Source organism: Aphelocoma coerulescens, chromosome 7, assembly GCF_041296385.1.
Source record: "Aphelocoma coerulescens isolate FSJ_1873_10779 chromosome 7, UR_Acoe_1.0, whole genome shotgun sequence".
Taxonomy (NCBI): Eukaryota; Metazoa; Chordata; class Aves; order Passeriformes; family Corvidae; genus Aphelocoma; species Aphelocoma coerulescens.
In genome coordinates this window covers 17987163-18011212 of record NC_091021.1, presented here as the reverse complement: position 1 = coordinate 18011212, position 24050 = coordinate 17987163, and the positions used below count along the sequence as shown (strand labels likewise).

The window sequence follows — 24050 nt, the reverse complement described above, 5'->3', positions numbered from 1 at the left end:
CTGCAGTAAGTTTCAAAACTCCACCCTCAGATACACTGGAGGGTGATTTTATGCATTGGATACTTCATTTAGCAGTAAAGCACTGCCACAGTAAATTCAGTATTACAGTTGTGTCACTTGACTACTGTACCTTATTTTCAGGAGGGGTTTTTTGACAGGGAGTATATATACACTAGGAATAAGGCAAATCAGGTAACTCCCCAACTTTATATACCTTAGAGTAAGTAAATGGTGATGGTTTTGGTAAGTACAAACCATTTATCTGAAATCATTTGCACATGAAACTGAGATCAACAGGTATTATTTCAGCCAAGAATTATACCAGTTGTCACCCAGTGATACTGCATATGTGATAATTTTAGCACCAGAGGAATCTGAAAAGATAGGCTGAAGTATCATGGAAACAGTAACACAATAGTTCTTTTTTTTTTTTTGAAGATGAAAGCTAGCTTCGTTGTTACAGAACAGAAGCACCTCATATATGACATTTTTCAAATGTGACTCCAGGATCAGAGCTCAGAGAGTTTACTATATAGAGAGAGAGATATTTAAAAAAAAAACCTACAGAACACTTCAGAAAGCACTACCACACAGATGCATTACAAGCACAGGCTGTTCCAGTTGTGCAGCTGACTTCAAGGGAATAAGGAGCATGTACTCTGTAGTTCTCTCTCATATTAAATAACAATTAAAATTAATCCAGAGATATTTGGCCTTGGCCTTCCCTAGCTACCAGCCATGCATTCCCACACACCCTCCTTGCACCAGCACTTGCACCTGCTGATCCCTCAGCAAGAGCTTCAGGGGCATAAACCAGTACAGGGATTACTTTTCTATTTAGCTCCTTGAATTGAGTCACTACAGAGTCAAACACAGGCTGCTGCTCCTGGTATTGCCAGCTTCATATGGGTATAAATTGAAACAGAACCACACTCAAAAGTATTGGGCAATAACTAAGAAAACATTTCAGAAGCCACTCTCCATTCTGATTGTTTATAGTTCTGTTTAGGCATCATGGTGCCCACATTAACTATCACTTTCTTCAAGGGTGTATTTTGAGGCACAGAAATTATTTAGGTAAGTCACACATTAGATTCACCTGACCTCCACAGTTGGCTATAAAGATCTCACGGTAGAAACCAAACTTCCAAAAATGTTAAAAAATACTTAAACCCTAAAACTCACACAACAGCATTCTCCTTACTACTGACCTGAGCAACAAGTAGATTTGCTGTAATCATATGAGGAAGCTGTTTGTATTTCTTACTCAGAAGAACAATAGTAAGAGACCAGGTCTGTAACACACAAGAAGAAAAATTAATTTAAGACTGAAACAAACCCCAAAAAAACAAGATAAATATTCTGGCAGACAACAGTGAAATGAAATATACAACAGATATTAGCAACATGACTACTGTAGGCAGCTCCATACTGCTACAGTATGCTGCCAGCCCCTTTGCCTCAGCAGCTGTAGTCAGAAAAAGCAATGCATCTTTGTCTTCTTATGATGGTGAAGTATTACCAGGAAAGACCAAGAACTCACATGGAGTATGCAGAAGCCTGTTTGTTCCTCAGGACACAAATGACCACAGAGTAGCTTGGCAATTTAGAATTTTAAATCCACAACCACCTCCCCTGAATCTCCCAAAATGATCTGACAGCAAGACATTCACTTCTGGCCTCCCTTCAGGCACAGTTTCAAGACAAGAGGACTTCAGTGAGACAACTTCAGAAAATTCCAACTCCTTCCAACATGGATGTTTTTATTTTAAAAAAGCAAATAAAATAATCATACTATCTGTACTTTCTATAAAACCAAAACAAAATTCACATTGGACTTCCGGATTATCAACTGAATTTCTAGTAAAGGAATTTGATAAACATAAATTTTTCAGGTTAAACTATTTCATTAATGGTCATTAAGACTTCATTAAATAAATATGCACTGACATTTCTGGAGCTGAAGTTTGTACACAGACTTCATTACTGTGATATCCAAGCACCTCACTTGGCTTGATGCAACTAGTCTCTGTGGTGTAAGCTAGTACTTTAATTCCCTCACACCCTGTTATTAAAAAAGGAAAACAAACCCAACAAAAAACCTCTCAAGCTCTGTATTAAATTCAGTCACTCATCTTTCTCTAAAGTGCAGATTTGCAGCAGACCCACTGCTAAATCAAGATTTTTAACTCCTTCCTCATCCTTCTGCAAGAGGATATGATGAGGAAATACAAATCTTAACTGTGACTCAATTTACTGCTTACGCACTCAGGCTGCCCTGACCAACAGGGCCTTTGTGTCTCACCTGGGCAGCACCTACCAGAGAAATGAGGCTGACGATGCTGATGTCAAAGCTGACGTTCTGGAGTGCAGATGCCAGGGGGTTGGGGTCCATGGATGGGATGGTCAGCAGCCATGCAGAAACATACATAATGGGGGCAGACACAAACGTGCTTATCACCATGCCTGAGGTAATCTGCAAAGAGTCAAACAGAAACAACAACAAAGTTAATCACATCTCAAGTTAATAATAATCTGCTTTCAGGAATACAACCATGGGCAAAATTGCACCTTTGAATTAAACATACCTAGACCTTTAACAAATAATGAGTTGTTTCTATAATAAATTATTTAGAATTTGAGCCAGAAAATATCTGGCTTATACATAGAGCTAAGCTGAAAAGTTTAACAAGCTTCTGAAATAGCAGGAGTAGAGAGTTCCCTACTGCAGATTTCTACAGAGCTTTTTCATGGATGTCAAATATACTAATGACTACAGTCTAGGGGTGAATTTACACTGTCACAATTTGCTTTTGGATATAAATACTCACACCATAAATAACTAAAAAAGCATGTAGCTATGCAAATATTAATATGAACCAATTCATTAGAATAAACCATATATATTTACTGGTGATTTCTAGTTTGGCTTCTCACTGTCTTTGTACTTTCTAGAATTTACACAGTGATGGAAGTGTGAGTTGCTACTCATACTAGAGACTCTACTTTAAAGAGATTTCCTATGTTTGTAGGCCATAAAATTCTACATGCAAGATTTACTTTTAGTATCCCTTTTTCTTTAAAAAAAAAAAACAAGAAACGAAACAATTCCAAAATAGAAAACATTAAAAACAATGAAAGTCAACAAAAATGTGTTAATGTCACTTCAAAGGGAAGAAACAATTCTAAAATTTCTATTTTAAGTTGAAAAGATAATTGGCACCCTCACCTATGTATATATATATATAAGTAAAATGCTTTTCTATCACAAGATTTAACGAAAGGGCAGCACAACTGAATCAGTTAAAGCTTAAGATCTTTCTTAAATTTTCAGGTTTAAACTAACACTATTCCTACTGAAGTCAGTAACATAATTTCTTTTTTTCCCCCTACAAAAACAGTATCTCAAAGATAAAGTCTTTGAAAAAAAACAGAAAAAACACAACCCCAAACCCCAAAAAATATACAACTTCTTTATAGCTAAAGTTATCCTAGCTCTTTCTACTAGAGTCACAAACAAAAAAAGGATGAGGACTTATTTACAAACATATGCTATCAAGACACTTAAGACGTCAGGAAAGATCCTGGGAATCCAAGTAATTCTAAGATATCTATGCTACAGAGAAGCAAATTCTTCAAGCCTACTTATTTATTTATTTAATCAACAAAGTTAAACTCAAAGTTAGGACATATTTGGAAAAGTTTAACTACATACAATTCCTACTTCCATATTGAATTGACTTGCAAATATTGCAACACCAGGTGCTGCTGGAAAAACTCCATACAGAAATGCATAGTTTGATAAACTGGTGTGATTGATCACGCTGTCACTCTTGTCCAAGAGCTCCACCATCTCTCTACAGAGAAATGGCATCATGAGCCTGAAAAGAGAAGGAAAAAAAGTAATTGAAAAAATATTACTCAAGCTATAACAATAGACTCTTCTTTAACCAGAAAATTAATAAAAAGGAAACTTAAGGCTTGTTTGAATACTACTTATGAAAAGCAAAATACCGATGTCACTTTGAATGATTGCCTCTACTGCTATCAAAACATTTACCACCTGCTTAAAAATCTTTTGTCACAAATTACACTTAAGGACAAAAATGACAACAAACTCAGGCATATAAGCAGCTTCCCTAATTGTGCAGACACATTCTTTGTACAAACTTCGAATTTAGAATGGCAAAACATAAAAAACTCTCTCCTTTTTCAACTGTTACAGTAATAGTAGCTTATAAGCAGTCAGCAGCTCTGAAATTCAGTCCACATTTCTGCAAGCTGTCTGAAATAGAATAAGGGCTCAAGCTTAAGTATCCCATGCCAAAAGCTTTGGCCAGCAAACCCCCTGCATCAAGGCTATTTTGTTCACATTCAGCAATAGCCCAGATCTCACACAGACTTAATGTAAGCCTTACACAGGCTTACAGTAAAGCAAAGTGGTAACATTAAAACCCAATTCTTTTCATGTTCTTACAAAATTTGTCATTGAGCTGGTTTAAAGACTAGGTCTTTAAGTTTGCTAGTTAGTTGTACTGATACTCAAATTTTACAATATAAACTTAAAACATTACAAACATTCTATTATGTTAATTGTAGTTCTGTAGGAAGTAAATATTCCCTGAGATATATTTGAGGGAAGATAATGATAGTGTAAGTTCTAAACAGAGCTTGCCATTTATTCATGCTTACAAGTCAAGCAGTTTTAGAGCATAAAGTGACCATTTTTAAGCTCTTCCAATATAGCAGTTTCAAAGATTTATAGATAAAGCAAGGAAAAACAACTAACTTAGAGATGCATTGTTTAAGCCAAATAAAATACAAATACTAATCAAATAAACTTAAGCTCACTACTGTCTAACTACTTATTCAATAAATTTCAATTCAAGCTACTAATTCTCCAAACACCCAGTTCATAACAGATGGCCTGCAGGCAGTCCATGAAGGCACAGTACCCCAATTTTCTTTCTCTGCAGAGCCGGAAAACAGGTTTGTAGTCTACTAAATTTCCTTTAAAAATTAACAGTTGTATTCTATCAAAGAGTTTGGGAAGCACTCACTCAAAATACTGGAAGTGAAATGTACTATCATTATAATGTTTTTGAGAGAAAAGCCATCTGACCAGCGTATTCAGAGCTTAAGACATCTAAAGAACAAAATTATAAAAATATATAAATTGAACTTACAGTTTAGCTGTGATGAGAAGGATCAGTGCAACAAACATACCCTTTGTCAGTTTTTTTGTTTGTCCCACCATAGTCAGTCCAAGGTAAAAAAGTGCAGAGCCAGAAAATGAACTGCCCAGTCCATCAAGGAAGTTTTCAAGGTATTCAGGAATTTTCTGGCCAAGAATAAAGTTGGAGGCAATTCCTATGAAGACCATGAATACAATTGGGTTCTGCAAAACTCGAAGGAGTGCTAGGCCCACTATTTTGATTTTGCTCTGTGACACAGTGCGATTATTCCTCCACTTCTGGATTTCACAGAAGATAAACCCCAAGGGGTTTAGCATCATAAGAGATATTGGAGCCACTAGGTAAATGTACTGGAGATACTCTGGGTAAGTGGTTTGATATAAAGCTTCAACTAGAAGACAGGAAATGAAGAGTTATGAGTGATAACATTTCAGCAGAAAAATACATTGAAATATTGAAATTAAATTTTGCTGTCTGAAAACTAAACAAAATTATTTCATTTTCCTCCAGAAGAAACTGAAGGAATCCATTTAATTAGCAATCAATATAAGATGATGCAGGAAGAGAAGTATGTCCAATCATATTAGGCCACAGTCATCTAAAGAACACATTAAAGACCAAAGATTAACTATCCAATACTATTTAATTATCCTACAATTAGTCAACATTTACAGAAAAAAAGGAAAGAAAACAATATAACAATTCTATGTTTCCTTTGAGTCATCCCAAATGCAGGAAAAATTTTGACTTTATTTCTGACTTGCTTTTCCTGCCCAGAAACATGACAGCTGTGGAGAATTAAATGCACCTTCGCAGGATACAAGTTGCTTCCCATCTCAAGGGAGTCTCACCTCTCTGGAATTTAATCAGTTTTCAGTGGGTAAGTCAGGTGTGATCCTTCTACATTGATTCAATACAACACAACAAAGCAAGAACCAAAAAAAAAGTTTATCACACAATTATTGGTTCATTCTTTGAGACTACTTAGAAAAAGAGTTAATGCTATAGTTATGGTCCCTCAAGGAATTCTAAATCATGAGCCTTTGTTTTCATTACTACTACATACTTCTGAGTCAAAGTAGAATTGCTTCTGATTCCAAGTTTGGAATCTAACAGCACTTCAAAAATAATGAAAATACTTTGGAAACATATAAAAGATTCAATTCTAAGGTGAATAGAAAAAAACCCTGATGCTTTAAAAGTAGAATGTTCTCTTCTACCTGACTTATAATGTTATTATATTCAATAATTTTCTTGTTATTAGTAATTATCAATAATATGCCATGGGTACTAATAGCATGTCCATTATAATACATGAATATATAGTTAATTGTATCATTATAATTATTGTATATACAATCTAATAGATATATACTATCCATACAATTCATAATTCTTAATAACAACATTATTAACCTTTTCTGAAAAGGTTTTTCCTCGTGACTACATTTTTCAAAATCCGAAGAGTTTTACCTTTGTATTATTTAAGCCTCTGGAATGGCAGGAACTTCCAAGTGCTAAATCAGCACTCACTTTGAACAGTCTCCTCTTTAGACCAAATCAACTTGACATTCTCAACTAGCTGATTTCTCACATATATAAGAAAAGGCACTAAAGGTGTTTTTACTTTTACAAGCCATTATTAGAGTACAAGAACTACTTGTACTAAAATCCTAAAAAAAACTGCTGAACAGAAGTGCCAAGTTTGGGGTTAGTTACTGCATTTAACAAGACAGTTTTAAGCACTAAATACATCCTGGTAAATAAAACCACTTTAAACATGCTAGACACTTTTTATGTAAATAGTTTTTTTCCTAAAACCTCAAACCTGAGACTGATACTTTATGTTGTTTTATACAGAATGGTCATGTCATTCGAACATAACACAAGTCACAAGTAATGTGTGAGTGAAAAATTTAAAAAAATCTTTACTTTCTGGCTAAGTGAAGCTGCATACTTAAGACAATATATTAAGGTCTATAAGTACTTTAAATCATGTATGATGTCAGAATGTATTTTCCTGGGTACAAAAAGTGGAATTAGATCACTGAGTCAGTGGGTGAAAAAAAAAAAGAAATCACTCTTAAGGAATCATTAAGACAGTAAAAATAATCCACAACTTCTATCACCAATGAAAAGTTTTCTTTTTATTCATATCACAGTACCTGCTTGCTGATCATAACAAAAAACTGAAATAAAGATACTTTAAATTTTTAAAAATCAATTCTCCATGTCCCAGCTGCTCAAAATTACATATAAATCACACACTAGTTGTCCATGCTAAATACAATGAGTATGATTAAAGTCACAGTAACTGGCACCCACACAACACTTCTGCTATACCTGTGCTTCAACACACAGCTCTAGAGAATACGTGAACCTGTTTGTCAGAGTTGTATCATTATCCCCCAGTAATAAAAACCCCCAAAGCTTTCTATCATAGTAATTCTGTCTACATCAGCGGCGTGCTAACAGCTGTGCCAGTCTGTGACCGTTGTTTCTTTTTCACCCCAACATCACTTTTTAAATCTAGAATTGTCATAACCATGATAATAGAAAAACAGTGATGATCTTCAAAAATTGGACCTGCATTTTGATTTTCCTATGTGCAAATCTTTTCAAACAGCAAAAAATAGCACAGTAAAGAAATAATAAATAGTAATAGTAATGTATTAAAAAATTACATGGGATGAAGACTCAGAAATTATTAAGAGTTCAAACTGCCCTTTTAAATAGTGTTGGTTTAGTACACAATTTGTCAATATTGATTTTTTTCCTTCACAAATTTCCACTGCTACAGCATTTAAAAATATATTTTCATTAAAAGATCAGGCATTGTTCAAAATACTACCTCTGTCACATAAAACACAGAAAGGCATTCTTTGTTGACCAGTCCTGCAAGCACTTCAGAGAAGCTTAGGTAATATTTTACTAACAGTAAAAAGTTTGTACAGGTGACAGCATGAACCAAACACTAGGGATGGGAGAAGGGAATGGACAAGAGGAAACAAACCTCAAGAGCCTAAAATGTTTCTGTTGCAGTAACTATTCCAGTAAAGCTCTAAATGGTGTAGATTTCAGCAAGATCATACATAGAAAAAATATAAATCATATCTTATAAATCATGAAGTCTTACAAACCTGAAGAAATATGCAGTCTGACAAGAAAATAAAAGTAGAAAGAATGTTTTAACCAGGATACAATGCAAATACATTCAGAAACCCCCAAAATACATATATTAAAAAAAGAGAAACTCTAATTGGCATCTAAAATGAATACCAACAAGCAAAGATATAATCCTCACAGCCCCATTTGTGGCATACTTTCAAGAGGAATAAATCTCAGGAGATGTAACTGAGGAAAACACAGTATTTTCATCTTTAAAAACTATGCATTTGTCTAAATTTTATACATATCAAGCAAATTTGAAGAGAATAAGAAAGATTGAGGATTCTCCTGAGCATGCTGCCCCAGAATAAGGTGAAAGATAGTTAACTTGTAAAGTAATCTAAAATATGGATCTGCTTGTCACATATAATCAGGAATTGCATATTTGAACTTTTGAATTTTCAATTCTGTAAACAAACATCTTGCTTTTTGTTTTGCTAGAACCAACTTGCTTTCTTTTTTTGTTTTTAACCTTTCCTAGATGATAAGTCATCTCAGAGAATTTGAGAGGCACTTCTGAAATTACTTCAATTGCATGGAACTTCAGTTCAGAAGTCAATTTCAAATTATGGAAAAATAAAAACAAACATGTCTAGAACAGTGACAACTAATTTTAAAGAAGAAAGCATACTTACCTATTGGATATCCCAGTGCAAAGTCATTGCTTTGTGTAGCAAAAATAGGGAACAAACCTGCTTTGCTAAATCGGTTCTCAGGACTGGCTACTAACAATGTTAAAACACAGACTAAAAAAAACACAGCAGCTTTGGCAACTAAAACACTGTACAGGAAGGACCAATTCACATTAGAAAAATTAAGTACCACCATGTTTTTGAACAGTAAAGCCGGGAGTGCAAAACGGGACACAAAATTTCCCAGTCCTTTGGCCTGAGTTGATGTGATAATGTTGGCTCTTCCAGCTATGTAGCCACAAAGAATTATTCCAAAGCATTCCAACAGGGCTGGGAAAAGCCTGCTTATTGACATAGAAGGAGTACCGCTGGTGGTATTGAGTCCAGCTTGTCCAGGCAAAGAAAGAGACATATTAGCTGAAGATGAGAGGTTCTTTGCAGCGAAGTCTGAATAGCTATCCATTTCCTTTGACCACCTCTTCCAAAAGAAGAGTATGAAATGATCTCATCTGTAAAGGGAATAAAAGTACATTTATTAACTTTATTCCTTTAAATACAAGCTTACTCCCTCTTAAATTATTACAGAATAGGAATAGCCCTTACAAGAACTGAGCACCGAGAAAGGAAGATAAATTTGATGAAGAATCAAAGCTTCTCCACTCTGGTACAAAAACGTTTGGCAAGGTCCTCTCTACCTTTCAGAAAGATTTAGAGTTTAAATCATCATATCACCCTTGAAATTTGTACCTTGCTTTGTGCAACTTTGACCTCTCCCAGCATTTCAGTATCATGTGCCAATGATACACTTTTCAGTTAGCAAAGAATCCACATATGACACAGCAGCCAATGATCTAATTCATTGCACTAGAGAGTCTACCCATACTTCTACATACAATTCTTTAGGTCTGTAGCAGTGAAGTTTAAGCATACATTACATATTTATGTACAACAGAAATATCTGGTGACCCCCGTTCCTCACTCATTAGCAGTGATTCCCTTTGAAAGGGCTGGTTACAACACCGCAAGTTCTATATGCAAGCACACATGTAAAGTCTGCAAATCAGATGAAGACAGTGGACATCAAACACAAATATTCACTGGTCAATAGCAAGGTCCTGCCACAGACAGATATGGCTTTGGCAATACAGCTCTGAAACCTGTCCATCAGCTAACTCTACACATAAAATTCTGACATGACTAAATCCTAAAGTACTCTGTTTAGAAAGTCAAGATTACTTACCCTACTTTGCAGGGATAGAAACTAAGGCAAAGGTGAACTGATTTCCCCTAAGCCATTTAACGTACCAGTGGTAAAGGCAAGATTGCCAAGTCCCACACAGTCCTTTGTACAGCACAATCTGTGCAAATTAACAACTGGTTTAAGAATCTTCCCAGCCTCTTTGTATCCTATCCACAAGGAACACAGAACATAGCAGCTAGGTAAATAAGCAAGTAAATCAAGTCAGTGCAAAGGTGAGGTCTTGTAAAGTCTATTTCACACCCTGGCATCCAGCATATACATATTCACAAGCATCAACTCTTTGACTCATGACTTTTATTTATGCCTGAGGCTTTTGGTAAGCACTTCTACGATGCTGTTGTAACTCATCTGGACTGAGCTGCTGCATCATCCAAATCTGTCCAGTAGCCTTGGCTATCCCTTCTCCCAAGGAAAATGAGTCTCACTCCAAGCAGGGCTTATTTCAAAGGCTGTACTTTTCTTATATTATAGATGATACATTAGCTTCGATGTATTTGGACCAGGAGCTCAAAGCATTATTTGCTACAGAACAATGGAAAAACTTGCAATAAATGAAACAAACAACAAACCATTTTCTTCTACTATAAAAACTTAAAGATGTTGTTGGAATTTGAAAAATGTCCAAAAGAGGCTCAGAGACTAGTTTCCAACACTGAATTCTTGAAAGAAATCAGCCATATTCTACATTAGCTGCAAGGTAAAAAGCAGGTTTTTGGCATAGACCCAAGTAAAATTCTCCAAGCTTAGAGCACTGCATAGAGAATAAGGCTCCTGGCAGTGCACCGTGTTCAATCTTCTCACTGCTCTCTCAAGGTGGTTTTTTTTCAGCGATAAGATAGAGATGAAAATTTTTTAACCAAATGCAACATTTGATCTGTAGTGGAATAGTATTCCAGCCGTATCTATCCCTAAATTCTAGCATTCCTTCTCATCGCCTGTGCCTTCCTATTCCAGGCCAATGACAAGGCTCTCTTCCTTCTGCATTAAAATCATTATTTCTCCTCACAAAATTGATACAAAATACAGAAGTGCTCCTGTCCCCATTTCATAATTCAGGACTTAAACAAATATACAGAAGACTGACTCTCATGTTGTATCAGTCAATAGCACACACTTAATCCTGTATCTTCCTCACTAGATCAAAACTGACATGGATACACACCCACACATCCCAAACCATCTTTTGTAAGAGATAGATAGATAGATAGATAGATAGATAGATCGATAGATCGATAGATAGATAGATTCCTGCAGCCTTCCTTGAGGCTTCCTTCAACTTCATTACAAGGGATCCTGTCAAGTCATACAGGAAAAATTTTTGGTAAACCAGAGGAGTTTCAAAGAGAAGAACTGCATCACAGTAAAAGCTGCTACTGGCACTCCTCAGAGGGCTTTAAGAGTGAATCATCTCTTCAGCTCAAGAGACATGCACATCCCAAACCCTTCACATTTAACACAGACTATCTATTGCAGAGCAGTGTTTTCCAGAAATGCAAGCTTTTGCATTGTTGCTTAATGCAGTGAGTACGTCTCAGTGCTTTTTGCTCTATAGGATGCAGACATTTATATAACTGTTGTGAGATTATGTAATGACTAATCACAGATTTAATATACAGCCTTGTTATACCTCAGGCTTATCTCAAACCAGTGTCTCACAAGAGTGAAATTATTTTCAATTCACAGTTCTTAATGAAATCAAAGATAACGATCTCATGCAAACCCAAAACCTGATCTATTCTACACAGAAATGAGATTGTTCTTATAGTAGATGTAGCAAACTAACAAGACAAATGACACTAAAATAAGGAAATATAATACAGTTGCAAGGGAAAGCACTTAGTTTTGACTCCATAGAACATATGAGTTGTAGTTATCCCTTCAGGGATTGAGGATTGAGATTTGAATCCTTGAGAACTCAGCCACAGCTGCATTGTTGGGAACTGCAGGCCAATACAGACACAGCTTTTAGGACTAATGCTGCTTTATCTGCTGTCCTCTGTGCCAAGCATAGCTGCTTGCAGCCAGACTGTCGGCTTCCACGAGAGGAAGACTTGTATGAAAACCAACAATAGACACAGAACAAGTAACAAATGCAGTTTAAACTTCCCATGAAACATTTCTCTTGTAGGTTGTCAATATTTATAAAGCCTTAAAATTCACCAGACCAGAAACTCAGTTCTCCAGCAGTTGTGAGTTAAGCAACATCAAGATCCCGTCCGAGTACAGAAATAGAGAAATTGTCTCCCTCACCATAGGAAGGCAAAAATCCCTTTCATCTTCTTTTTCTAATGAAAGTCAAAGACAGCATGAGAGAATAGAAGAGATAACTTCAATGTGTATCTTCCCTCTGTGGTCTCTCACTGTTAAGCTTTCAACTGATAATCGGTCTCAGGATAATGTGGTGACACTGGCAAGACCATGCACACTGTTCATAAATTATATTCCACAACATGACCTACTTCAATGCAATGCAGAAACTCTCCTACTTTATTGCAACGTGGAGACATCCCAAGGATGACACATTATTTTACTCAGGAAGATTAAAATGGAATTGGGGTAGGAAGAGTTACCACTGGTGGCACCTCTACTACCCCATTTTCAGATAAGGTAAGTGTGTACTACACGCATTTTCATGTAAATTAGTGAAGTAAGTCAAAGAGGAAGCAACTTTAGGGAGATACAATGATAAAAGTAAGTGGGAAGAAGTGATTATTGCAGTTCCTATTCTTGCAAGTTAACCACACTTTTTACTTTTCTCTTCATTGGGCTAAGAACCCAGAGAGAAAAAAATACTGCAACAGAAACTAACACAAGAAATGGGCCACATACATCTGGAAATATAGACAATGCCACAAGAAATATCACACCCCTTATGTATCTCTGAGTAGTTGTTTTTCAAGATTACATCTCCTTTGTCATTCTATTCCTATGATGCCATTCCAAGAAAGCCCCTGGCTGTGGAGCAGCCGGGTAAGCCACATGCTCTGGACACCTGGGGAAGCCGAGGCCTGCCCTGAGCACACGACTGGCACAGCTCACACAGCAACACTTCAAGCTCCACAAAACTCTGGCAGCGCAGGAGCTCTGACAAGACCAAATGAAGCAACAGTTGCCAGCGGCACAGAATGTCAACTCAGAAAATGAATGGAAAACATGCCTCCCCTTAATTTTCACTTAGTTTGATCTTTGGGCTCGTCAACAAATAGATACATACTTCTGAAGAAAACAAGCAAGCATTTTTCAGAAGGCAGATAACATTTTCTTGCCAGCACCCCTTAAAAAGCACCTCACTTGCACTACTTGCCAAATTGGGATGTAAAATCCTTTGACTTGCAGCCAGGAAGCCACAACAAAACCAACGCCTGCCCCTTCCCGGCCCATCACTGCTCTCCTTCCCATGGCCACCCCAGCTACGAGCACACAGCATTTTCAGTCAAAAATAAAAAAAAACAGCTGCACCGCCCTGTGTGACAGCTGCCTCAGTAGAAAATAAAGCCAGAAGCCGGGGGAAGGAGCGGGCAGCTTACCTACTTAGCTTTCGGTAGGCGCCTCCGCACAGGGGTGCGTGGAGAGGGTTTGTACTCTGCCAAACTGAGAACCCCTCCAAGGCCAAGGCCGGCGGTACCGAGGCCGGGGAGGGGAGGGCTGGCCCGCCCCGGCCCGCCCCGCCAGTGACAGCCCCGCTCCCGCAGCCGGCTCAGCGCCCCGGGCGGGCGGGCCCCGGGCAGCGGCCGCGGGCGGGCCCGGGCCGCGCGGGCGGGGAGGGAGCAGCCGCAAGATGGCGGCTCGCCGGCCGCCGCACAGGGGATGCCGGGGTGCGGCGGGTCTCCCCCACGGGCTTCCCCCGCGCTCCGGAGCCGCCTCCCCTGGAGTGCGCGAGAGGAACGAGCTCCTGCCGCCTCCGGGGCGCCCTGGGCGGCTGCCGCCACCTGCCCGCAGCCGGCGCTGCGCCCCGCGAGGCTGGAGGCCGGGCACAGCCGCCGCTCGCCCCGTGGCTCGGCAAGGCCGGCGCGGGGTCGCCCCCGTTATCTGCCCGAGCCAGCGTCACGCTGCAGCTCGGCGGGGCCGATAGCGGCGCTGGCTCCCGGCAGCAGCCCGTCCCTGAGCCTCCTACACTCATTCCAACTTCGCTAGCAGTCAGAGTGCTTTGGAACAAAACGCCGTGTTCTCCACGTGCCATCGGTTCCACAAATTTGGTCAGTCAGTGATTTCCCCAGTAAAAACTGGTAATGACCAAAGATTCTCTGGGAAAAAAACGAGGATACAGCTTTCTCAAGGCTTCCCCTTTGTAATGCAATTGAGGGCACAGCAGTTCCAGCTGCCCTCTTCGTAAGAACCAAAACAGATACCGCTGCTGCAAAGAGAACCGATGTGAATTCAGTGTACTGCATTCTCCTCTCCATAGCTGATCAGACTCAAACCAGCTTGCCTTACTTGTTAAGGGTGGCAGACACATGGCTACAGGTGTCCCAGCGGGAGTAAGGCACTTTTCCCGACTGGTAGAATGTGATCCAGTCTGTGTGCTCAGTAGTTTCCCATTCCAAACAGGGAACTTCCGGGGCGGGGGAGGAAAGAAAAGGACCATTCCTCTTTCCCTTCCAGATAACACCCAAAAAAGACCAAAACAGAGCAGAACGGAGAATTATCTCAACCAAAAAAGATGTATGTGCTTGACAATTTATGAAGCGCTGTGTCAGGCATGAATTTTGCCCATAGTCAGTTCTGTTCACAAGGCCTACTGTTGAAATGCTTACCAGAAACAAAAATGATATTATATAGTAAGAGCAGCAATATAACAGAAATAACACTTAAGGGAATTAATTGTAAGTCCAGAAAGGGTTAAGAAAATCCCATAAAAAATGCAGACAGGGATAGAAACTTGGGATAAACATGGCTGTTAGAAACTTCTAGAAGGTACTATGTTGTTGATATCATATGTCTGCTTTAAATTTAATTAAAAGGTACTGATGCTTAAATTTTATGTTTCTGCACTAAAACTGTATACACTTAATAGAACCTTAACTGACATGAAGCAGCAGTGTCAGTGCTTGACTCCTCACTGCCTCTCATTCCTGTCCACATCCTGTCCCAACTCTGGGCCAACACAGCCCAAGCAAAAGATCAGGAAGGGATTGTTCCAAAGCTGTGCTAAGGTTTATATGTATGTTTATTGCTGGAAGGTGGTGCAGCCTGTTGGGTAATACTCACCCACTGTAACATTAGGGTAAGATTTTGTTTTGATGCAAACACTAATAAAGAAGACTCTTTTGTTAATTTTTTCACTGTCAAAGGTTCTCTTTGGCACCTGACAAAGACCCCTTTGAGACGGATTTGGATTTGTTTTTGGAAATACAGTACAATAAGGTCTTTCCGATTTTTTGGCTTTCTGTCTTTCATTCTTTCTTATAGAAATGACACACCTTAGAGGGACATGCTCTGGGCAGTAGCAAGGGAGGTGTACCAGACCATACCAAGAACTCTTGGTAAAAACATATGCCTACCCTTCTCTTGAACTGATTTTTTTTCCCCTTGAAAAGATAACTAGTGATTTAGCATTTAATGAAGTATTTAAAATATGAGAATCCTTCAGTTGTTTTCAAAGAGCATACATTTGGCTGGATAGGCTGCTCATTGACTGCTATGGATATCCACCAACCACCACCATGATTTCCCAGGCAATCAGCAGTAACAGGACAGGGCTGAGTTTCCATCTCAGGTCTAGCATGCACAGTATACTAAATCAGGTAAGCACACTTGACCTGAGTCTTGTGTCTTCTTTTGGGGAACACAGAAAGTGTAATACTCAAAAAAAGTAAATAGTAAAGAATCCCTGAAAAAGTAAAATACTCAAAAGTATGAAAATGTAGTATCAAAGGCACATGATAAGGAAAAAATACAATGAAATTATTACAGCTGCTGTCAAAATAAAGGAAGTGAAAGTGATATAAATAGGAGTCAGTATAGCATATTTCCTCTTGCAGATTTTAATCTTTTTAAACATAAGCAGCCCAGCAACTATCTCTCATTGACATGTAGCCTCTTCTGAGATGAACAAAGAACACTAGGGTCTGACTCCTTGCCCTGTTAAGAAACGTGAAATCATTATTAACCAGATCGTACCACCAGAACAGCACTGTGAATAACTCAAACACTGGATTACAGGACCAGTTCTCCACTTGGCTGGGAAAGGCTAGGAACACAGTTTTCTGGCATTTTTCAGTCTGGATAATTAGCAATGATAACAATGTTGGAGTCAAAAAGTCTTTCTAATGCAGTATTCAATATACAAGATACTCCTGACCATTTCCAAAGACCATACAAAGTCCTGCTTCCCAGAACAGCAAAGGACAGTATTTTCTCACTGCTTGACACCTCCTCTCTGCTCCCTCAACGCTTAATCAAAGCTCCATAGGCTCTTTTTATGAGCCACATGTTCTCTGGCCTTGAACATACCCTTGTGCTCCATGGAGCATCTTTATGTCCCAACATCCTAGCTTTATAATACAGTTTAATTTCTTTTTCCTTTTAAGATCTCTGTAAGCTAAGGGTGACAGCCCTGGACATCAGTTCTCGTGGAGTCTCACTCAACCCACAGAAGTATCAAAAAGCCCCCGTGCATTAATTAAACCCAAACATAGCAATGCCCACAGCTGTAATACTGTAACTAATGCATGGGAAAGGCAAGTTTTTTGTAACAAACTCATGAGAGGACAAGTTTACAGAGTCCATCAGCTCTTGATCACAGCCATCCTCTACCACTGGCAACTCAGCTCTGGCACTTGAACTGTAGATCACAGAAAAAACAATTACAGGCATTGCAAAGCCAAGCTTTCCAAAAGCCACTAAACAAACATAAAACTGAAAGCTGTCCCCAAAATTTTAATTCAATCCTCTTGAGCATTCCCTTAACACTACGTAATATTGTATAATCATGAACTACTCTCCCCCTTGATTTTTGTTCTGTTTCTCACTCAAATTGGATGTTTCCATCCCCTTATGTGCCACCAAAGTAGTCAACAGATTGTATGACAGACAATTTCTGCTTTCTGATCTGGGCAGCAGCTTAACCAATGAAAAGCAGCTGGAGCAACCATTACATAAGTCGTCCTGTGGCTTTCATCATACTCATTTACCTGCAACAATTACACGTACTCAGGCTGGCCCCATGCAGGAACTGCAAGAGGTTTACTCTCTCAGTGAGAGCAGGTTTCAGACAATGTGGCTTTTAAGAACTGGCAGTAACCACACGGAAACATTTTACAAAGGCATACAACTGAGCGAATTTGGAAAGGTTTTCTGGAAAGTCAAATATGTATCTTTGTACTTAGTGTGAAGGCTACTTCACTGGTAAACATAGCAAGGTGTTAAGGCTACCAGTAACCTCAAGCACTTGTTGCAAAACCTGAAATGCTGGAGTATTCTGAAGAAAAGCACTCAAGAATTTACTGTAAGCAAGTACATTTCTCCAGTTTGTTTCTGAAAATAGTAAAATTGGCTTTTTTTCTTTTCCTAGAGAGCTAGCATGGAAGTTGTAGTCAAATTGTTCAGGTATGGTGATAACTGAAAGACAGCATTACCTTACAATAGGAAGTGTCAGGTGAGCTTCAAAGCAGCATTATTGATGAAAAATGTGCAAAATTTCTCTAAATATAATAAAAACATACCTTTTCTAAGAATAGACACAAAAAAAAAAGAATACAGAATATGAGCAGACAGGAAGAACATTGGCAAATGCATCAGGATTAAATCTGTCTGGAAATTTACAGGTATAATCTCAGTGCAATTTCCAGACAGCTGCACACCTAGTTTTCAACAGCATGGAAAAATCCAAGTATCTTACCAACACAGTAATTGCAACAATGGGTAGAGACACTAGCACTTCTTAGGTAATCTCCTTATATTCAATTACAGGAAAAATACTTCCTCAACGCTCTTTGGTTATTGACAATGAGCTGAACCTTATATGAAAATTGGATTTATACCTACAGACAATGTGGCCTTGTAACTCCAGTACTGGAAAAAATACCCTTCTCATACTGCTCATTGTTTAATAAGTAAATGGATTATATAATGCACAAGGCAGGGACTCGTGCTCAACTTCTGTTAAATTTCCTTAGCTGATTCCATCCAAAAATGCATGTCTAACTTTGGTTACCTAAAACTGTAGTTCAGGGTTCAGAAAGTTTGTTGGTTTGTGATGTCTGCTCTCTTACAGTTGTACGTAGGGCGTTCAGGAAGAATGTGAAGTGCTTATCTATACCTAGATGTGTCTGGTCACTTACACTGACTCACTGGCAAATAAACTATAGCATACAATACACGGATGTTTGATAAGGCTGTTAAGCAACAAGGGAAACCTGAGGAAAATTAATCAGGAAAATTAAACAGGAAATAGGCACCTGGATTTTCTCTCTGGAGGGTGGTGTCAAATGAAAAGCGCTTGTTCTGTGAAAGAATTTCCCAAACTTCTGAAGTTTAAATACCAGAAAAAAATCCAACACCTGAGAGGAATTCTGAGTGTCATGAAAGCAGTATAACACAGAGACCAGGAGAATGTCAGATACTGTTACCCATAAGCTTGAAGCTTGTTAACACAGAAATTATGAGGGATGCACTGGATGTTTACATTCGCCTCAGTTACCTTGGAACACTTTTGTAAAAGGTCTTCCTTCTTAAGAAAGCAATTTATCAGCTCATCTATAATTTCGCAGTAGTCCACCTCATTATCTGTGTTGGTTACGGGAACTTAATTGGTATTTTTCATATAGCATCTTTTGTAAGACAGTGTGTATGTTCAAGCTGGTTTTGAAACCATGTTTACTGCACTGCACTCATTCACTTCCACCTTGTTCTGTGGCTGAGACAAGGGCATGTGTTACTGGTATGCCACAGAACTCTAGGTGCAATTATAGGCTTCAAAATACTCTATCTGCCAAAAGAAAATACATGAAGCTAGTACAGTCAGCTTGCAGAAAGTCAAACTAACACTTCAGCAATAATTACGTATGTTCAGGTCTGTTGAAATAGACTGCTCGAGAAATTAAGCCCAGTAAACATTGTGCATGGTGAAATTCACATCTCTAAAGCAAAAAATAAAGAAAAGTTCAAATTAAATTACATTGAATTCAATAAAGTTCAGAATAACCCCATGTGATTTTAGTACTAGAAGTTTTTTTCTGGAATTGCTTTCAAGGGAGACAAAACAATTTTGAAGAGACCTCCTAAATGTACAAATTCCATCCTTAGTGCTAGGGCATCAGCCTTTTACTTGGCTCAGCAAGAAGGTAAGTGTGCTAAACTCAAATGCAAGTACTCAAAAATTAGTTACATAGTTAACCAGTCTGACTGGGGGAAAAAATATGCAAAAGTCAAACAAAGAAATCAGTATTTTAATTTACAGATTACAAATGCTTTATCTCGGAAATCATTATCAAGTCTTGTCCATTTGCCTCATATTATGGTTTGAGCTGTATCTACTGTATGTAGACACTTAAAACATTAAGTATTTTTATAATACTATAATAATATTATATTATTTTCAAGTACTAACAGTATGTGGTGAAATTATTAAGAATAGGGCATAAGAGCTAGCCCTTGCTCGATCTATGAAAACCTATTCACTCATTTTGGGCTAGGCAGTTTATTACTTACACGTTCTCAGTACTCTGAGTGTTCAGTCACTGGAAGACTACTCAAATTTGGCATGAATCTTCAAAAAAAACCAAAAACTTGAAGTCCCAACCCAAAAACCCAACAGAACCAGAAGATCTATCAGTGCTACACACAAGTTAGCAGATGCTGCTTTGCTCAGGAAAACCATATTAAAGAAAGCTGCAGTGCTTAAATAAGCTGTTTCTGGTGTGTGACCTGCTGCAGCTGTTGCTTATTCAGCAAGCAACTGATTAGTAAAGAAATCCCACCAAATATACCACTCCCCTTAAAAAACCCCAGCGAACAAACAACCCATAAAAACAATTTTGGTATCACAAATTAAAAGCTTTGGAAATATTTTCAGAATATGACCCAAATCTCCATAAATTCTCTCCCCACACTAAGTTTCTATTTGTGGTCACACCATATCCCACCATTCCACAAGCCACTATTTATTGCTTACACAAATATGGTTTAAATGTTGTCCATCAAATGTATTGACTGCAGTGTACTGTCTTTTGTGATAGAAGTCCAATTGTATTTTGTTTATTTATTATTTATTTTTATTTATTTCTTATTCATTTCACCATTGCTACACCACTCAGTCCTTTCTGCTACTGGGTCACAAGACTGAATTAACAAACCCTCTTATTCCTGAATTCTCCTGCAGAAAGCTATGGTACCTTTTTCTCATTATGTTCAGCAATTTGTCATTACATTTAAATTCATGGCCAATAACAAGACAAATTTCTTCCTTCTCTTAACTCTTTGAGTAAGCATTGATTTTAAGACTGCAAAATTGACAGAGTAACTTTCTTACAGCTCCCTGTTACTTCTCCTTGGCATTTTCAATTTAAAAAGGTGTTTTATTTTATTTCTTATCTCCTTCTCCAGCTGCAGTTAAACTTTATTAGCTAAAGACTTTTTTTATTTAAGTCTCGTAGCATGCTGCTTTCTGATGAACTGGAGTAGAGTCAGGTGTATTATTCTGTTGCGTCATTTTAATGCCAATACTGGAATTTGACTTGCCCAAGAACTGTGTAACTGCATGAAGAGTCAGGCCGGATGCACCTGGAGTGAAATCGCTGTGGTGAAACAGCGCGTAGTATTCCTAAAATGCTGAAATGCGCGCAGCCTCCCAGAAGGGTTTGGGTTGGAAGGGACCTTAAAGGCCATGCAGTTCCAACCCCGCCGCCGTGGGCAGGGACACCTTCCACTAGAGCGGGCGGCTCAGCTGTGGGTAGTTAAGCACGAGCAGCAGGGCTGAGAGCCGCGGCTCTTGCTCGCCGTGGAACGGCGCTGAGCGCTGCCGCTGCCCCGTGCCCCGGTGCCCGCAGCCGCCGGGGAGCCGCTCCCTGCGGAGGCACCGCGCGGCCACGGCGACACCGCGCGGCAGCGGGACCCGAGCGGCGGCAGCCGGGAGCTCCCCCCGCGGTGCCCCGGCAGCAGCGCCCGGGCTTCGGGAGCGAGCATCTGCTGCACAAAGAGAATTGCCAGGCTGGGGGCGTATCACACCTGTTCCCACCTGCTTGGTTAAAAGCAAACACGAACACACAAAGCTTCTCATTTTCTGAGGCATGCTCGGACTCGGACTTAGATTAGACACGTTTGCAGCTAAAAAATGTATGTACAATTCCTCCCCTTGCTCACAAGTGGCCAGATGTATAAAAGAGGGAGGAATGAAGGTTCTGGCACAGGGGGTAATTCTCTTATAGCACACAGCAGGGCATTGTTTTTAAATCAGCAATAATCTGGAGTAAACACACCAGTCCCACAGTTGATTGGCATTTGGATAAAAGCACAGCAGCAGTCCTGCAGGCACAGTTCAGGAGGTGAAAGTATGTATTTAGAGGAAAGGAACACGTATCTCTGTGTTTTCAACCAAAGGTTCCCAGGTTTCATAAGTTACCAAAGCTCCTGGTCAAATAGCAGAAGTGAAAGTTTCTGTTTTATGGAAGGAGGGGAAAAATTTTAACAGAAGGATTTCAGCAGTTTGCAGTGAGGGCTGGTTTTGAGACAGCACAGAAAGTACTGATGGGCTCTATAGTCTCTGACAAACAGCACAATGATGTTATCTACAAGGCACGCTAGTTTCAGTATCAAAATACCTATGGACAGAGGCTGGGGTTTCAGCCTGGACTTCTACCCACAGCCTTTACCTTGTTCTCTTCACAAGTGCTCTGATTGCTTCAGCTGCCTTTTGCTCCCATGGCTTGGTAGTGCTCAGCCTTCAGATGCAGGGGCTCTGCTGTTCCACAGGGCATGCGGGGGCTCACCAGTGACTCTGAATTTACTAAAATTTCTGCTAGAAAGGAGAAGGACAGGAATGACTCATTTTCACAGCCCTGTATACATGAATGCTTCCTTCAAGTTGGGTAACAAGCAACACCCACTGCCTAAACATCCATCTTTGCATGAATACAGAAACATTTTCAGAATGGAACTGGTTACAGGCCTTATCAGGTATAGTGTTCACACAAGCTTGGAGCCAAAAAATACATGCACATAGGCACATGCAAAAGGTAGCCAAAGTGGTCCCCCTTGGGAAGGGCACTGCACAGGGATAAAGCCTTGCCCCAAATGCAGAGAGAGATAACCAGTTCTTGTTTTGGAGAGAGAAAGGATGGACAGCAACCAACGGCCCCTCCATCTGCCTTTAACTTAGAAGTGCTTAGGTAGAGGTATCTCCTGTATTCTAGGGGAAAAAAAAAACTAAACCAAAAAAAACCCTAAGAAGAATCCCATTTTGATTTTGAAAATGAGAAATGTATTTATGTGGGCTAAATCTCAGCATTCTTGAAGAAATAACTTTTTTATTTGCAGAAAGAGTGGAAATAACAAAGAGGAAAAATTATGAGAATGAGAAGAGTCTTATTGCACTATCATACAGACAGCTTTCATGATAGATTGCTATTTTATATTTTGAATGTAGCTTTTGCAGAAGTCATCTATCTTAAGCCACAAATATGTTTTAAGATTAAAGAAGAGATTATCTGAACTCATGTTGTTGTTTGGTAGACAGACAGATATTGAACACAAGTAATGTTAGCAGCAACCACCCAATTTATTTTCTGTGTTTAATCAAAGTATTTTTGTGTCATCCTTTGCTGTTGAAATTTTTAGATACGTTAAAAGCTTGATTGCCAATGATCTATTTCATTAGTTAGCCTAAATAATACATTAAGTGTTGTACAGAGATGTATGTGCCAAAATTTGGTTCCCAAATCAGTAATTTGCTGGGACTAATTTACTATGTTCAGTGTAAAATGGAGTCAGACTGGGTGAGAGGGCAGAGGGGAGCAGCCTGTGCATAGGAGGCAGGAAGGTCACTGGACATTATTGAACCATGATCAAAGGAGTTGCATATTTCTATGTGTGCTGTGTGCAACACATGAGCCTTCCTGCAACTGCAGGGAGCAGTCAGAACTGTTTTACAGGGTAGTCCATGGGTTTCTTTTAAATCAACAGCATTTTTTGAGTTAAGTGAAGGAAGAACTATGTTGTGGTTATGCGAAGGTCACAGCATGCTCAGCTCAGTTCCCTCTTCCTGAAGCCAAGCAAGTAATATGATTTCTTGAAAACCAGAAAAAACATGTTTTCTTTGGTAAAACATGCGCTAGACAGTCCTACTAGCTGATCATTAGATTCACACCTCTGTGTTCTCCTTCAAGGCTATTGCCACTGAGATCTGCAAACAAAGGTCTCACAGCCTGCTGAGCCAGCTCCTTTAGAGCTCACAACCTTCCCCCCCGCCCCGCTTTCCATCATGGTTTCTCTGTTCCTGTAGCCCAGGTACCAGGACTGCTGGGTCTCCAGGCTACATGAGTGTTGGTGGCCTTCTAACAAAGCCAGTCTGTAAATGAAGGTATCAACAAGCAGTCCCCAGAGACGTCAAAGACGTCGCCTGTGTAAGAGTAAACCTGATGTTAAAGTCTTTGCAAGACAGATGAGTTATAGTACAGAGCTTTTTAGCTCAGGGTTTTAAATGACGCTTCTAAGGAGAAGCTGGAAGCGTAGCCTGAAGTTGAACCTCCTCTGGACTTTTATCAAAGGTCTTTCTTTGATGAGCCTGGTCCAAATTATCTGAAAAGCTTAACACCTATGATCAAGAACAGGGCTCCAAAGTCAAAAGGAGGGTTTAGT

At 39.2% G+C, this 24050-nt stretch overlaps 1 protein-coding gene across 4 annotated transcripts in view; it reads right to left on the bottom strand.

The window, feature by feature from the left end:
* The window catches only part of GPR155 (G protein-coupled receptor 155), a 34287-nt gene extending 14204 nt beyond the window's left edge, over positions 1 to 20083 (bottom strand). For 2 of the 4 annotated variants that reach the window (XM_069020630.1, XM_069020628.1), the window contains exons 1-6: positions 13784 to 13926; positions 8999 to 9504; positions 5187 to 5586; positions 3716 to 3881; positions 2321 to 2476; positions 1212 to 1295 (exon numbers count right to left, since the gene is read on the bottom strand). In XM_069020630.1, the coding sequence (XP_068876731.1) occupies positions 1212 to 1295; positions 2321 to 2476; positions 3716 to 3881; positions 5187 to 5586; positions 8999 to 9458 (1266 nt within the window). In that variant the 5' untranslated portion in view covers positions 9459 to 9504; positions 13784 to 13926. Of the gene's footprint in view, positions 1 to 1211; positions 1296 to 2320; positions 2477 to 3715; positions 3882 to 5186; positions 5587 to 8998; positions 9505 to 13783; positions 13927 to 19907 lie in introns of those variants that run through there. The other 2 variants (XM_069020629.1, XM_069020631.1) reach the window with 2 other exon arrangements.
* Between the last annotated feature and the right edge of the window lie 3967 nt (positions 20084 to 24050).